The sequence below is a fragment of the Balaenoptera acutorostrata genome, chromosome 1 (assembly GCF_949987535.1).
Source record: "Balaenoptera acutorostrata chromosome 1, mBalAcu1.1, whole genome shotgun sequence".
NCBI classification, from domain to species: Eukaryota; Metazoa; Chordata; class Mammalia; order Artiodactyla; family Balaenopteridae; genus Balaenoptera; species Balaenoptera acutorostrata.
In genome coordinates, this window is record NC_080064.1 from 165,460,193 (window position 1) to 165,475,484 (window position 15,292).

Sequence of the window (15,292 nt, forward strand, 5' to 3'; positions counted from 1 at the left end):
ATCTTTGCTGCCCCATCTGCCGAGAAACCAGTCCCTTGGCAATTCCTGTGACTGGCTCTTTTTTTTTTTTATGTTAAGACTTTATATTTTTAGAGCAGTTTTAGGTTCATAGCAAAATTGAGGGGGTGGTACAAAGATTGCCCATATACCCCCTGTGCCCACACATGTACAGTTTTCCCCATTATCAACATCGCCCACCAGAGTGGTACATTTGTTACAATGATGAACCTATGCGAACACATCATAACCACTGAAAGTCCACAGTTTACACTATGGTCCACTCTCAGCGTTGTACGTTCTTTGGGTTTGGATGGCTGGTTCTTTTCATTCTTTAGCTCTCATTTCAAACGTCACCTTCTTGAACTGAAGCGTTCATCAGTGGATGAATGGATCAACAAAATGGTGTATCCATACAATGAAATATCATTTGGCCTTAAAAAGAAGGGAGATTCTGATGCATGCTTCAACATGGATGAAGCTTGAGGACATATGCTGAGTGAAATAAGCCAGCCACAAATGACAAATATTGTATGATTTTAATTCTGTGAGGTACCAAGAGTAGTCAAATTCATAGGCAGAAAGCATAATGGTGGTCATTGGGGCTGGGGGGAGAGAGGAGTGGGGAGTTAGTGTTCAATGGATATGGAATTTAGGTTTGGGATGATGAAAAATTCTGGAGATGGAAGGTAATGATAGTTGAATAGCAATGTGAATGTACTTAATGCTACTGAACTATACACTAAAAATGGTTAAAATGGTAAATTTTATGTTATGTACATTTTTCAATAATAGAAAAAATAGATGCAAGTTACAACTGAGAAAAGGTCACCTCTTCAAAGAGGCCTTCCCTGACCATCAGGTCTTAAGAAGTCTTCCTACTGCAGTTGGCTGGTTACTCTCTGTTTCATTGCCTTATCTATTTCCTGCACGTCACTCACCACAATCTGAAATTATTGTACTTGTTTCCTTGTAGGCTTCATGAGGACGCAGATCTTGTCTGTTGCCTTCACAGCTCTATCACGCTGCTTGTGCCAGGCTTGGCACATACTAGATGCTGAAGCATGTAGAAGGAAATACTGAAACCTCTATAAAATGCAAAGTGCAATAAATATGTCAAAAATATTATTTATTTCATGTGGCTCTTCTCGATCTGGAAGGATTCCACATAGTGAGGCTAGTTCAGGACCGAGGACCAGATGTGACCAATTGTTGCTAAAGGCAGCAACAATTTGACTTTGACTGATGTAGGCCTGAAACAGAGCCAAGAAGTAGATCGACAAAGTCTCATCAGGGCATGGCTCCTTGAGCCTGCTTTTGGCTGAAAGAAACAGAAACCTCAACTCAGAATGGTTTGGACAGTAAAGACCATTGTCCTTATCATCGCCCATAAAAAGAGATCTCGAGGTAGGGTGCTGCAGGGGTTGGTTAATTCAGTGGCTCATCTAGCATCAAGGCCCCAGTTTCTGTCCATACTTCTATTCTGCCCTTTTCAACACATCAGCTTTGTTGTGAGCTCATGATGACTGCCTTAGCTCCACTGTGCCACACCCAGACACAATAACACAATTACTCTTGTGGAAGAAAAGCAACTATCTTTCCTTGTGTCTCTCTTGGGCAAGTGAAGGAATCTTTCACAGAAGCCCCACACAGATTTCCCCTCATGTGTCCTTAGCCAGGACCGCATACCATGTTCATGCCTAAACCGGTCACAGGCAAGGGGAATGGGACCACCATGACTGGCTTAGACTCATATAGACCCTTGGGATTAAGGATGTATCCAGCTTTCCCCAAAGCACATGACAAGCTAATGGTAGGTGCATGAATTACTCTTGGCATTAGGGAGATGGAAATGCCTATTGGGAAGGCAGCTAGTAGTGTCTACCTCAGGGTGAAATTAGAGGTTTGAATCCATGTCACAATAGCCATCCTGGCATGGAGATGGAAGCATGGATCATTCAAGGGGGCACTGACTATGGAACACCATGGAAGCCCCCAGGCCCCTGCTTCTTACCCACCACTGACCTTAGCTTATTTGGGATCAAACTGGCTACAAAGGGTTTAATGAAGTTGATGCACACCTAGGAACTTGCCTCATCTTGTGATTTCCAAGACAAGTAACCATCACTCAACCTTCATCCAGCATGAGGTTTGCATTTACACAAGGCTGTGTTCAATTCTTATTCTGAAACTCTTTCATTCTTTGATTCAACATATATTTATTGAGCACCCATTTTGTGTCAGGTATTATACTAGGAACTGGGATATAAGAAATAAAGTGTCTGCCTTCATGGAGCTTACTATCTGGTCTGGGGAGAGAACCAACTAACATATTTTTAAAAATTAATTTCACATATGTACTGATATGTACTATGGAGAAAATAGAATGATGGGATAGAGAGTGGTGGGACCAACAGGTTACTTGAGCTAGACGATTAGGGAAACTCTCTGAGGAAGTGAGAGATCTGAGTTGTGAAGGAAAAAGCTAGAAGGAAGATTTGGGGGAAGGATATTCCTTGTAAGTACATACTCTTTGTAGCAAGAATAAGATTAACATGTTTAAGTCATACCAAATCAGCCTGTGTTACTGGAGCTTGGAGGGCAAGGGAGAGAGTGGTAGGGATGAGGCAGAAGTTTCAGTAGCCTTGGAGAAACTATTTTAGTGGGGGAGGGGAAAATCCAAGACTTGGGTTTTGGACATGTTAATTTATCTAGGTGGATTAGCCATTTAAGGGGGGATGTAAGAGGTCCAGAACACAGAGTTGTAGACATGAAGCTGGAAATTATCAGCTTATGGATGATATTTTAAATCTGGGTGAGATCACTTAGGGAGAGATTGTAAAAGAGAAGAGAAAGGCTTCTAGACTCACTAGGTGTATGATTTGAGCATGTTATTCAGCTTCTTTGAGCTTGATTTTTTTTGAATTAATTAATTAATTTTTAACATCTTTATTGGAGTATAATTGCTTTACAATGGTGTGTTAGTTTCTGCTTTAAAACAAAGTGAATCAGCTATACATATACATATATCCCCATATCTCTTCCCTCTTGCGTCTCCCTCCCTCCCACCCTTTGAGCTTGATTTTGAACTTGTCTATAAAGTGAGTTTTATCGTATCTACCTTGCAGAGTTGTTATAAGAATTAAGTTAGATAATGTATGTGAAAGCACCTGGCACAAGGCTTGGTAGAGTCTAAAAAAAAATGTTTTTTTCTTCACGCTGAGTGTCCTCGTTCCATTTTGTTAGATAATAAAGGTATGTACGTGAATCATTAAAATTGGATCTAGGTAAAGTGAGCGTCCAGGATTTGACATTCCTTTTTCTGACTGATCAACTTTCAAAAAATCATTCTTAGGCACTGGTGGATAGATGAGGAAGGAGTTCTATCATATTTTTCTGCTAAAAGAGAGCCCAGATTTCCTTAGATGGGTGAGGGAGGATAGGTGAAAGAAGAGCTGCAGGTATGGGAGAGGAAGGAAAATGAGAAAAAAGTATTTCAGACAGCATATAACGGAACAGTGATGGAAAGCTCAAGATTTCAAACCTTTGTCTTTAGGAGATGGTGTCACTGCCCAGAAATAGACACATCGGATGAGGAGTTAGTCTGGGATGAACATAGAAGTGATGGTGAGCTTAGTTTTGGCCAGGCTGAGTGTGAGCTCCAGAGAGGGCAACCTGGAGGAGACAGCAAGCAGACAGCAAGCATTTAGGGAATTTTTGTAGCACAGGAGAGAGGCCGGACCTGGAGCTACAGGTTTAGGGGGCTTTGCATGGAGAGGACTGAAGCCTTGAAACTGGTGAGGTCATGGACAAAGTCTAGGGTGAAACCCTTCTCCAAAGAGCTCTTTTACTGCTGTTTAATATTTCATGTGGTTGTTTGGCTTCCCTGTTTGACTGCAAACTTAACTGCTCTTCCACTTTCTCAAAGGTGACTTGGGAAATTGCCTCTCTCAGCTTCAGTTTCCTCAACTCTCAAATGGGACTAATAATACCTACCACATAGACGGTTGGGAGGACGAAAAGAGATCATCTCCTGGAGCGATTAGCATCGTGCCTGGAATGAGGAAGGTAGACAATGAACACTAAATGTCGCCTCGATGTTATTTATTTGATTCAAAACTAAGAAGTGTTCTTGCATACCTGCCAGGTGTATAAACACTTCCTGTTCACTCAGGGTACGTGACAGTGGGGAGGAGGGGTTGAGGTGGGGACTCTAGTCCTATAACTTCCTCCTGCCCAACCCTGAGGTCACATCCTAACTAAGCTTGGGAGAACTGTCCCGTCCCTGGTTTATATCAGTCCCTCCCACATAGGAGGGGAATGGTAGATGGGTGCAGATTCAACTGAAAATAGTCTTTTCCAGTTGCCACGGCCCACATACTGCTCTGAAGCCCATCTCTAGCACAGATATCTAGGTCTCTTTTCTCCTAGTGGGACTGCCCCAGCTGGACATATGGGCGGTTGTCAGAGGGCTGGCGGGCCCCTGAACAAAAGAGAGAAGCAGCAGGGACACATCTTTCTTGGAAACCAGCCTTAGGCAGCCCAGGATCCCACAGTCTTCCCACCTTCTTTGCTTTTCTGCTGGGATTTGAGGTCACTCCCTCCCCTCAGGGGACACCCACGTGGATCTGACCATTGTGATTTGCTCTCCCCTAGTCTGTGCTCCCAGGGAGGGGAGGGGAAGAAGAGTTTAATTAGGTCTCTGAGTTTCCTGATGCCAGCAAGAGTGCCCTCAGGTTGTCTGATGTGTGAGTAGCTTTGGGCTAGTTTTGAATTATTTTTAGGACTATAAGAAATCAGCTCTGAGACCTGAGTCATGAGCAGGCTTGCAGGAATCTGTGGACGTGGAGCTCTTGGCCCCTGGCATGAGGGGGAAGGAGGGTCTTGCGTTGACCTTGCAGCTTTTCCCTCTCAGAAGCCAAGCAGACAACCCTACGGGGGGCTCAGGGTGTACAGGGTATGCGTCCTTTTAGAAATGCAGCCCTCCTTACCCCACGCCCATCCCATTTCCCCACCAATTTTTTCTAAGCTATTTTGAAACAGCCATGAAAAGGTTTAGAACTGGTTTAAATTCAGGTAACAGTGATGATTCTCTGTTTGCAAAGACCTGGAAACCAGCTGTGCCCTTAAAGCCAAGGAGAAGACTGGATTTAGCTATTGCTGGGAAAACAGCAACTATTTCTCCCACCACCCTGGTTTGGCAACATACAAACATGCCTTCAGAAATTTCAAAGAAAAACTCAGATTTAAAAAAAATAAATGATGACCTAACTTCAATTTACAGAGCAGTTACAAGGCTAGGGCAAAGAATTACACTCAAATAAGGCAGACCTCAAAAATATTGCAGGTTTGGTTCCAGAAAAAAGAATATCAAAGAAAGTGAGACACTCTAAGTTTTGTGGTTTCCTAGTGCACATCAAAGTTATGTTTACACTATAGTCTATTAAGTGTGCAATAGCATGACTAAGAGAGCATATATAACTTAATTAAAAAATACTTTATTGTTAAGAATGCTAACCATCACCTGAGCCTTCATAATCTTCTCGCAATAGTAACATGAAAGATCACTGATCACAATCACTGTAACGAATATAATAATGATGAAAAAGTTTGAAATACTGCGAGAATTACCATAACGTGACACAGAGACACGAAGTGAGCAAATGCTGTTGGAAAAATGGCGCCGATAGACGTGCTTGACACGGGGTTGCCACAAACCTTCAATGTGTAAAAAGCACAGTTATCTGTGAAGTACAATAAAGCCCAATACACAAAGTCTGCCTGTACCCCAAATGTTAACATTCTACTATATTGGTTTTATCATTTTCTCTCTCACCACATATACTGATACAGGGTAAGACTGATACAATACTATTCCCTAACCTGCAGACTTTATTCAGTTGTCATCAATTTTCCTATAAAGTCCTTTATAGCAAAAGAAAACCCAGGACTATATTATTCAGTTGTTGCATCACTTTAGTCTGCTTTAATTTTGGACAGTTATTGAGTATCTCTTTGCATTCATGATATTGACATTTTTTCATAGCGCAGGCCACTTAGGTTGTAGAATGACCCTTCCTTCGGGCTTGTCTGATGTTTCTTTGTGATTGCATTCAGGTCGTATGCTCTGGGCAGTAACACCAAAGCTGTGGTGCTGGGTTTTTCTCAGGGCACCGTATCAGGAGGCACGTGCTGCTGTCTCTTTGTTACATCACCAGTGATGTTAGCTTTGATCATTTGGTTAAGGGGGGATGGGCCAGATTTTTCCACGGTAAAGTGACTTAATTTTCCCTTCTGTAAGGTTACTTTGTAATTAATAAGAATCTTGGGGGGAGGTACTTTGAGTTGGTCTATATACTCCTCTAAATTTCACCCACTAATTTTAGCATCCATTGATGATTCTGGCCTGAATCTATCATTATGATGATGGTTGCCAGGTGCCGGTTTTCTAAATCCATTATTCCTTTCACATTTATTTGTTGGTTTTCTACTGTAAGGAAGAACTTTCTCACGTATCTATCTATCTGTCTATCTATCTATCTATCTATCTATCTATCTATCTATCTCAGTTTTTGAAAACAAAACAGCATGTTAACTAAAAAACCCCGATGTATTCCCACAGTGGGTGTCCTTCCTTGAGCCCTCACTGACAGCAAACGTGTCCAGGCCGGTCTGGTGAGCTGGGGGCCGGCAGAAGGAGTCAGTACACAAGAACTGAACTGCACTGGGGCTCTGTGTGTGGTGGGGGATTCGTGCTGGCCTCTGATGAGGGGCAGGGTGTGGAGGGCAGCAGGCAGGGATTGAAGGAACTGTCTTGTGTGAGACACCATGAATCTAAGAATGTGAGCGGCAGGCATGTGTGTCCCTAGGACAAAGCAGGGCTCACAGTGGGGGACAGGGGAGTTTAATATTCTGGGCACACGGCACCCTGTGCTGTAGGACCATACAACCTGGCAGCAGTGGCTGTGCAGGAAGATGGGGACACTGGGGTCTCACGTGGGTAGTGCCAGTGACTCTCACGTGGGTTTTCAGGAGGACGGGAGCGGGACAGAGGCAGAACATGGCCCACAGGCATGACGGTGGGGAGGGACACCTACTCTGGGTACTTCCAGAGGCGACTTTGTGGGAGCCCAAGATCTTATATGAGCAGGTCAAGACAAAAGCCAGTTCGATGTCAGAGGCTGGAGAGGCCATGGGACACTGGAGTTCCAATCCACACAGCACTTGCAGCCTGGCAAACAGTCCCTGAAAAATGAGACTAGGTGCACTAGGGGCGGGGCTTGCTTGGATGCAGAGCATAGTGCCAAACTGGTGCGCTGCCCCACCTGCCAGCCGCCCATGCTCGTCAGCACAGTTTGGTTGTCTCCTGCTCATTCCTGGGTGCTCCCCTGGGTTCTGAATGGCAGAGGACCGGTCCTCCTCCTCCAGACTTATGTACACCCGAGGGGACTAACTCTGAACGAGGCACTCGCAAAGAGGGACGAATGCACGAAAGGAGAGCACCCAAGAAAGACGGAAAATGAGGAGACGTGGCAGCACGAGGGAAGCGGCTTCACCACATCTACCAAGTAGCTCCCTAGGAAATACTCAATCTTTCATTTAATTGAAGACAGGAACATTATTATCTCTGGCACGAGAAGGAGTTATCCTAAAGAAAATTTACAGTGGTATTATCATCGACTCAAAAATAAATTACACTTTGGTTTAGTTTAATTTAGTTTCCTAAAATTACACTTTGGTTATATTTGGGTATCATATCAAATCAGGCCGTGTGCATCTGTCTGTGAGAGTGAAGAAATGCTACGTTAGAAAGCCTTAATTTGAAATGCTGGGTGCATTGTCCACTGTGTACACTTTAGCAGTTTTCACTTGGAAGTTGATGGTGATGCAGTGTTTCCTACAATACAGTCTTTACGTCAGGCTTTCGAAGAAATCTTTTCGAAGATTTACAATGCGGGACAGCTCGAATGTTACTTCTGAAGTGATTTTTGTGAAGCTTTGAGATAAGCCAACCTGCACTCCTACAGCTGGGCTGGAGGATGTCCCCAGGGCCTCAGACACCTGCCTGGCCACCAGAGGCTACCTGATCTGGGTCCCTCTTTTCAGGGTGGTGACGGGCACAGTTGTCTGATCACCTGCCCTTGGAAGCTGTGTGTATGATGGTCTCTGAGCTCCCCTGTGCAGAGGTCATCCCTCCTGGATCAGGGAGTCACGTGGAGTCACAGAACAGCTGTCAGAGCCTGACCGGGCCAGCAGGGACCTTCCCACAGAGCTATTACATTTCAATTTCAGTAAATATTTAATGGCAGTCAATACCAGAACAGATGCTCCGGGATGAGAGTTCAGGAAGTACAAACAGGACCTGCCTTCAAAAGATGGACAACCTAGTTGAGATTCAAGTAACATTTATTGGGGAAAAATGGGAGAGAGTGAACAGAGCTTGGGGCTGGCACCACAGGGTTTTGTGTTTGGGTTTTGATCTTGTCACTTATGGGTTTCGGGCACCCAGTAGGACCTTTCAGGGCCTCCATCCACAAGGAGCCTCCGTGTCTCATCATACATGGAGAATAACCATTCTTACCGCATGGGTTTCTCGTAAAGATTAATGGGAGACTAGACAAAAAGCACTCAGCGTGGTGTCTGGCCCAGAATAAGAGCTCAGTAAACAATAGCTGGTTTTTTGAGGGCTTTCACACGCTGGGCACGTTTACCTATGTGGCCTCCCACACCCCGCTGAGCAGGGTGTTATTATTATGCCCCATTTACAGATATAGAAACTCAAGGCCAGAGAGGCGAAGGGCTTGCTTTTAGTTAGCGGTTCATCAGCGGTAGGGCTGCACTTGACGGCCCACCTCCTGGCACCTGAGTTGACGCCATCCTCACTCTGACACGACTGGCCCTTGCGGTGTCGTGATCATCTATGGAGAAGACATATTCTGGCATCTTCTCAGCAAACACACCACTAATAACAATGATCTCTTACCTTTGTATAATCCCTTTAACTTTCCAAAGTGCTTTCACATCTAGTATCATTTGATCCCCTCCACTCCAAAGACGAGTCTTCTCTGTTCAACTTGCAAAATCAACTCCTGCCAGGGCTTTTTCTGCCTGAAAGACTGAAGCATGGCAGAATAAATGTTCTGGACCGTGTCTTTTCCAGCCTGGGCAGCGGACAAGGTGGCTTTCTTTCTGGGCTGAAAAGGCTCTGTTTTTATTTGGGGCTTTTGTGCAGCACCCGGAACCCAGCCTGCCCCACTTCAAGCTTCTTCCTGCTTTACGTCATGAACTAGGGGAGCGTTTCCTATTTTCTTCAATACTTTGAAAGCCTCTGACTCATCTTGGGATGAAGCAGAAGTCACATTGGTAGGATGCTTGGACCAATCTCTCGTCCTTACACCCCTTGGAATACACACATGTGCACACGTGTGTACACCTGCTGCTTCCCAACTGCCCTAATGAATGAGGCTCAGTGAACACGAATCGATGAAGCTCCACGGAAGTCTGCCACTTGTTTATGGCTCCCTTCCAGGAGCTCAAATGTTGATTATCCACGTGTCTCATCTCCATCTCCTTCAACTTGGCTCAGGGGTGCTCCCATTAATGTTATAGTCACTAGACACATTATCTTCCTTCTCTTTGAGCAAAGTTATTTTTCAAACACTAAGCACAAATAATTATTCAAGAAACACTTTGCAAAAACAGCATTTATGAAAACCGTACAATTCAAAATCTATTTTAGAAGCTTTTACAAAAAGCAGGAAATTTAGCGGGGGAAGCAGGTGCTGCATTCTTTTCATGATAAATGGCGGTGCATGCCCGGGCGAGGGTGGGGTGGGAGGCTGCCTGACTAGTCCCAGATAGAGTGGTACCAGAAGGTTTTCCAAACACAGCCTCCAAACCAAAATGCCCTTAGACTCAAGCAGCTCTGACCATAAAGGTAAGAATGAGAGATGTGTTTTGCTGGTCTGAGATTTGTAAGAAGTGCAGTTAAGTAAGCAGTTGATTTAGTATCTCACCCCCTCCCCTTGCAGAATTTACCATTTGACATTTGGTGCCTGTGACCTCAGCAGGAGTTCTAAGGACAAAGCAACACCTGTGTCGACTGAAGAGGACATATCTGGGGTCTGGAGGGTCCCCAAAGCGTCTCTGAAGGAAACGTCTTGAAATCAAAAGCCATCTGCTAAGGGAAAACTCTGTTTTTTGTGTTTTACCCCCAGGAATCACTAGGTTCCTAGTGGAGGAGTCCAGGAAGAAGAACAAGACTGACAACAACCATAGCTATCACTTTCCAGAACTTCCTGAGCCACAGACTTCACATACATTATCTTGTTCATCTCATAGCAATCCAGTGAGGTGGGGACCATCCTTATGCCCATTTTCCAGTGGGGGAAACTGAGTCTCACAGTGGTTACGTCCCGCGTGGACAGTCTGTCAGCTGGTGAGTGGCAGAGCCGGCATTTAAACCCCACACCGTTTGGCTCCACATCCCACGCTTTCCCTCCTTACTGCACACTGCATCCCTGGGCCCCTTCCAGCCGCTAGCCCCCCGCCCAAGGGGAGCCACTCTCCTGACTTCCACAGCAGAGGTGAGTCCTTCTGTATTTGTACTTTATGTAAATGGCATCATGCAGTGTGTGCTCTTTGGTGTCTGGCTTCTTTCACTCAACATCAAGTTTGTGAGATTCACCCATGTTGTTGAGTATGGCTGTTGATCATTGGTATGCTCTTGGCCGTACAGAATTCCATTGCGCGACTACGCTTCAGTTTATGTATCCATTCTATTATTGATGGACTTTGAATTGTTTCTTGTTCTTGGCTATTACACAAAGCTGTATTATGCATATATAAACTTTTAAGGTTGTAGATAAAAGAATCTATATAGACAATCATATCATCTGTGGATAATGAGAAATTTTAGGGTTTTTTTCCCCTTTCCAAACCTTATATGTTTTCTTTCTTTTCTTTTTTCTTCCTGATTTTAAAAGCCTTCACTGTTTCACCATTAAAAATAATTTTGTGTAGGTTTTGGTTAGACTTCCCTTATCAGATTAAGGAAATCCCTTTCGATTCTGAGCTAGTTAATTTTTTAAATCATAAATAGATATTTTGAATTTCATCGAATGTGTTTTCTCTGTCTTTTGAAATAACCATATTGTTTTGTTCTTGTAATGCTAATGGTGTGAAAGATAATTACAGATTTTCTGAAGTTAAACCTTACATTCCTGGAATAAACTCAGCTGAGTCATGATGTGTTATTTTTTTTCATAAAGTGCAGGATTTATTTTGCTAATATTTGTGTAGGATTACTCTCTTTATGTTCCTAAATGAAGTTTCCCTATGATTTTTCTTTATTATATTTTTCCAGTTTTAGCATCAAAGGTAGAGTGGACTCATAGACTGAATTAAGGAATATTCTTTTTCTTTTTTCTTCAAAGAATTTGCATAATATTAGAATGATATGTTCCATGAACACTTGGTAGAATTTACTTGTAAAATCATCTGTGCCTGGTGATTATTTGTAGGAAAATTAAACAATTGATTCACTTGTTTTGATGGTTATGAGCTATTTCTATTTGAGTTGGTTATTTTTCAAAGAATGTGCTCATTTCTTCTAAGTTAATGCATCTTTATGCATTCTTTGGCATGTAGTTTTTTATAGTACTCTCTTATCTTCTTAGTCTCTGATGGATCTCTCATTATATCCCTTTTTATTGTTAATATTATTTGTGCATTTCTCTTTCTTGCACAATTCTCCTAGAGGCTTGCCTATTTTATTCGCGTTTTCTAAGAACCAACTTTAGGTTTTTGTAAATCTTTGTTTTCTATTTCATTAATTTCGAAACCTAAAGTTATTTTTCTTTAAATTTATTCTGTTGTTCTTTTTCTAATTTCTTAAGTTGGGTACTTAGCTCATTAATTTTCAGCCTTGCCTCTCTTATACGAATAAGCATTTAAGTCTCTACATTTCTCTCATTTCTCTCGTAGTATCTTTTTTATTGCATTCCAGAAGCCTTGGTATGTTGTATTTTCATTATTGTTTAGTTCTAAATATATTTAAATTTCTCGGGGTCTTTTATCCAAAAGGTATTTAAAAGTGAGATTTAAAAGTTCTAAGCATATGTTTTTGAGGTCTAAATTAATTGCACTGTGGTTGGAAAACTTGGTCCATATGATAAGGGATATTTGAAAATTTTAACCCTTCTTCTATTCCATGGTTAGTCTTTGTAAATATTGTCATATGGAATCTATATATGTTTGATAAATCAAACGATAATTGCATTTTTATATTTTTACTAATTTTTTGTCCTATCAATAAATAAAAGATGTACCTTGAACATTGCCCACTCTGATGATGAGTTTAATTTCCCTATGTACTCTATCAATTTTGCATTACATGTAACATAAGACTTTTTAGAATTGTTTTATCTTTCAGACGTATCAAACATTTTGTTATTGCACAGAGGCCCTATCTATATAACGCTTTTCTGTATTAAAGCCTACCTTTTCTGACAGTAGAAATCTTTCTTTTGGTTAATATTTGCTTCATAAATCTTTCACTTCCAACTTTTCCCTGTCCTTATGTTTGAATGTGTCCCCTGTGAATAGCACATGGCTGAATGTTTTAAAATATCTAGTGTGACTATCTCGGTCCATTGTGTGGTGAGTTTAGTCCTGTTTCATTAACATGATGCAATATTTGTCTGTCTTTCCACTATGCTGTTACCTTCTGCTTCCTATTTATTTTTCCCTCTGCCTATTTTTCTCTTCTTGACTATTAAAACTTTCCATTTTTATTGGCTTTCTCATTCCATTTTTCCTTCTACTCGTTTGGAAGTGATGCTGTACTCTCTTTCTGTTCTCTGATGGTTACCTTTGAAATTATACCATGCAAAACTACTAAACACTAACAATAGTACCTCAACCCTCCTAGCAAATCACACAACAATTTCCTCTTTCAACTTTTATACTATTATCCTGAGTATTTTCATTATGTCTTCTTAAACATTTTTATTTCTAAGTTATGGAAATTAGATGTTAATATTATTTTATGGACAATATTAATATTTGCCTACTTCTTTACTTTTTTGCAACTCAGACTTTTCTTCCAAGATTATTTCCCTTCTTCCTGGAGTGCATATTTTAAAGTTCTTCTGGCTTAGGTCTATTGGTAGTAGACTTGGTTTCTGTTTCTCTAAAAATGTTTTTATTTCACTCTCATGAGTGGAGGTATTTTTGCTAGGTGGACAATTCTAGGATGACTGTGATGTGATTTTCCCTCAGCATTTAGAAGATATTATTCCATTGTCTCTTGGCTTTGGTTTTTGCTGTTGAGAAAATTGCTGTCAGTCTGTCATTCCTTTGAAGGTGGTACATTTTCTTTTTTAATGCTTTTAAGATCTTCAGTTTGTTTTTGGTACTTGGCATGTTGTCTTCAATATGTCCATGTTTGGATTTACTTTTTCTTTGTCTTGTTGGGTAACTGCCATGATTACTGTGTCCTTGTACTCATGTACCTCAGTTTTAGGAAATTACCTTTAAATTAGCCCTCTTACCTGTCTTTTCTACTCCTTCCTCCTGGACTCTGAGATGATATTGGAACTTCTTACTCTACCTTCCTTGTCTCTTTTTTTCTCTCTTGCACTTTACATCTTGTTTCTTTGTGCTACTTTCTAGAAAATTTCTACAGATCTATCTTCAGGTTCACCAATTCACTCCTCAATTATGTTTAATATGCTATTACCGCACTCCCTGAATTTTTTTAATAGCTAAAACTATATATGTCATTTTAAAAAGTTCTATGTCTTTTTCAAACCTCCTTCATCATATTTGCTATTCCTTTCTGCTTGCTCATCTTTATGATCCCATCTTTTGTTTAAACATTTTATATATGGTTATTCTCTATTCTGATTCTGAGAATTCTAATATTTCAAATCCATATGCATCCTAATCTGTTTTATTTCTGCTGATAATCACTCATTATGATTTGTGTCCTTGTGTGATGATCTATTGAGCTCACATTTGGCTGTTCTTGGTCTGTGGAATACAGAATAGGATGCTTGTCTCCAGAGTGGTTTCTTCTGCCAGGACCAGAAACGCTGCTGACCTGGACCCATGTCATCCCCTTCCATAGTCCCTGGACTAAACTGTGAATCTCAGGGTCAGCTTCTCCCTCTTGACATACTGTTATTTGGAATTGTCCTCAGAGCAACTCTGCCTGTATGTCCTCAGAGCAACTTTCCAATACTAACTACTCAGATCTCTGACTATGTGTGTTTGTGTGTGTGTGTGTGTGTGTGTGTGTGTGTGGTGTGTCCCCATGGAGGTGTCCCTTATTTCCATAATCTCAGCAATGCAAAGAAGTTGTATTTTATGAAAGATATACCTGTTCTGAAAAACAGGAGGACCCTCAAGATCACTAATCTCCCACACTATGAGACGTAGAAATTTGGGCCTGTTTTTTTTTTTTTTTTTTTTTTTTTAATTTTTATTTATTATTTATTTATTTATTTATTTATTTATTTTTGACTGTGCTGGGTCTTCGGTTCGTGCGAGGGCTTTCTCTAGTTGCGGCAAGTGGGGGCCACTCTTCATCGCGGTGCGGGGACCGCTCTTCATCGCGGTGCGCGGGCCTTTCTCCATCGCGGCCCCTCCCGTTGCGGGGCACAGGCTCCAGACGCGCAGGCTCAGTAGTTGTGGCTCACGGGCCCAGCTGCTCCGTGGCATGTGGGATCCTCCCAGACCAGGGCTCGAACCCGTGTCTCCTGCATTAGCAGGCAGATTCTCAACCACTGCGCCACCAGGGAAGCCCTGGGCCTGTTTTTGCATTAATAAAATAGACAGGGAGTATGAGAGTTCAGGGAAAGATGGAAACATTTCATTGCCATTTAAGCAACGCTAAGTAAATCCTAGTTATTGTTTGTGGCATATAATTTCCTAAATCTCATCATTCTGTCATTGCTTTCTGGCTACCTCATGTGTATGAAGCTTGCTTCCTGGCTACCTCATGTGTATGAAGCTTGCTTCCTGAGTGCCAAGGGCTACCCAATATCCTCTCTTCTATTTAGCATCTTGAGAGCACCCTTGCCCACTTCACCTCATTTTGTAATGCCCACAAGAGGCCTGACTTGCAGACTGGATGGAGTATAATGCTGCATGCTATAAGGCTATAATAGACAGAGACAGGTCCAAGGGAAAGGCTTGGGTCCCAAATTGGTCCAATCCAAGTCTTTCCTAGAATTTTCCATATTGGAGGCAGAGAAGTCTCTCTTCTTGGATTGCAAATAAGAAACACATA

General features: G+C 41.9%; 1 protein-coding gene and 1 long non-coding RNA gene across 3 annotated transcripts in view; one reads left to right on the plus strand and one right to left on the minus strand.

The window, feature by feature from the left end:
- Positions 1–11,395, plus strand: part of LOC103016856 (ras-related protein Rab-7b-like) — an 85,211-nt gene extending 73,816 nt beyond the window's left edge. The window contains exon 6 of the mRNA XM_057545329.1: positions 10,215–11,395. Within this exon, the coding sequence (XP_057401312.1) occupies positions 10,215–10,232 (18 nt within the window). The 3' untranslated portion in view covers positions 10,233–11,395. The remainder of the gene's footprint in view (positions 1–10,214) is intronic.
- LOC130708103 (uncharacterized) lies at positions 520–10,035 on the minus strand. 2 transcript variants are annotated; one of them, XR_009008143.1, is made up of 5 exons: positions 8,981–10,035; positions 5,629–5,715; positions 3,994–4,051; positions 3,542–3,672; positions 520–1,318 (listed from the first exon to the last, which is right to left on the minus strand). It is a non-coding gene; the product is annotated as an uncharacterized LOC130708103 (long non-coding RNA). The 2 variants fall into 2 exon arrangements; XR_009008144.1 differs by lacking the exon at positions 5,629–5,715.
- Positions 11,396–15,292: the final 3,897 nt, after the last annotated feature.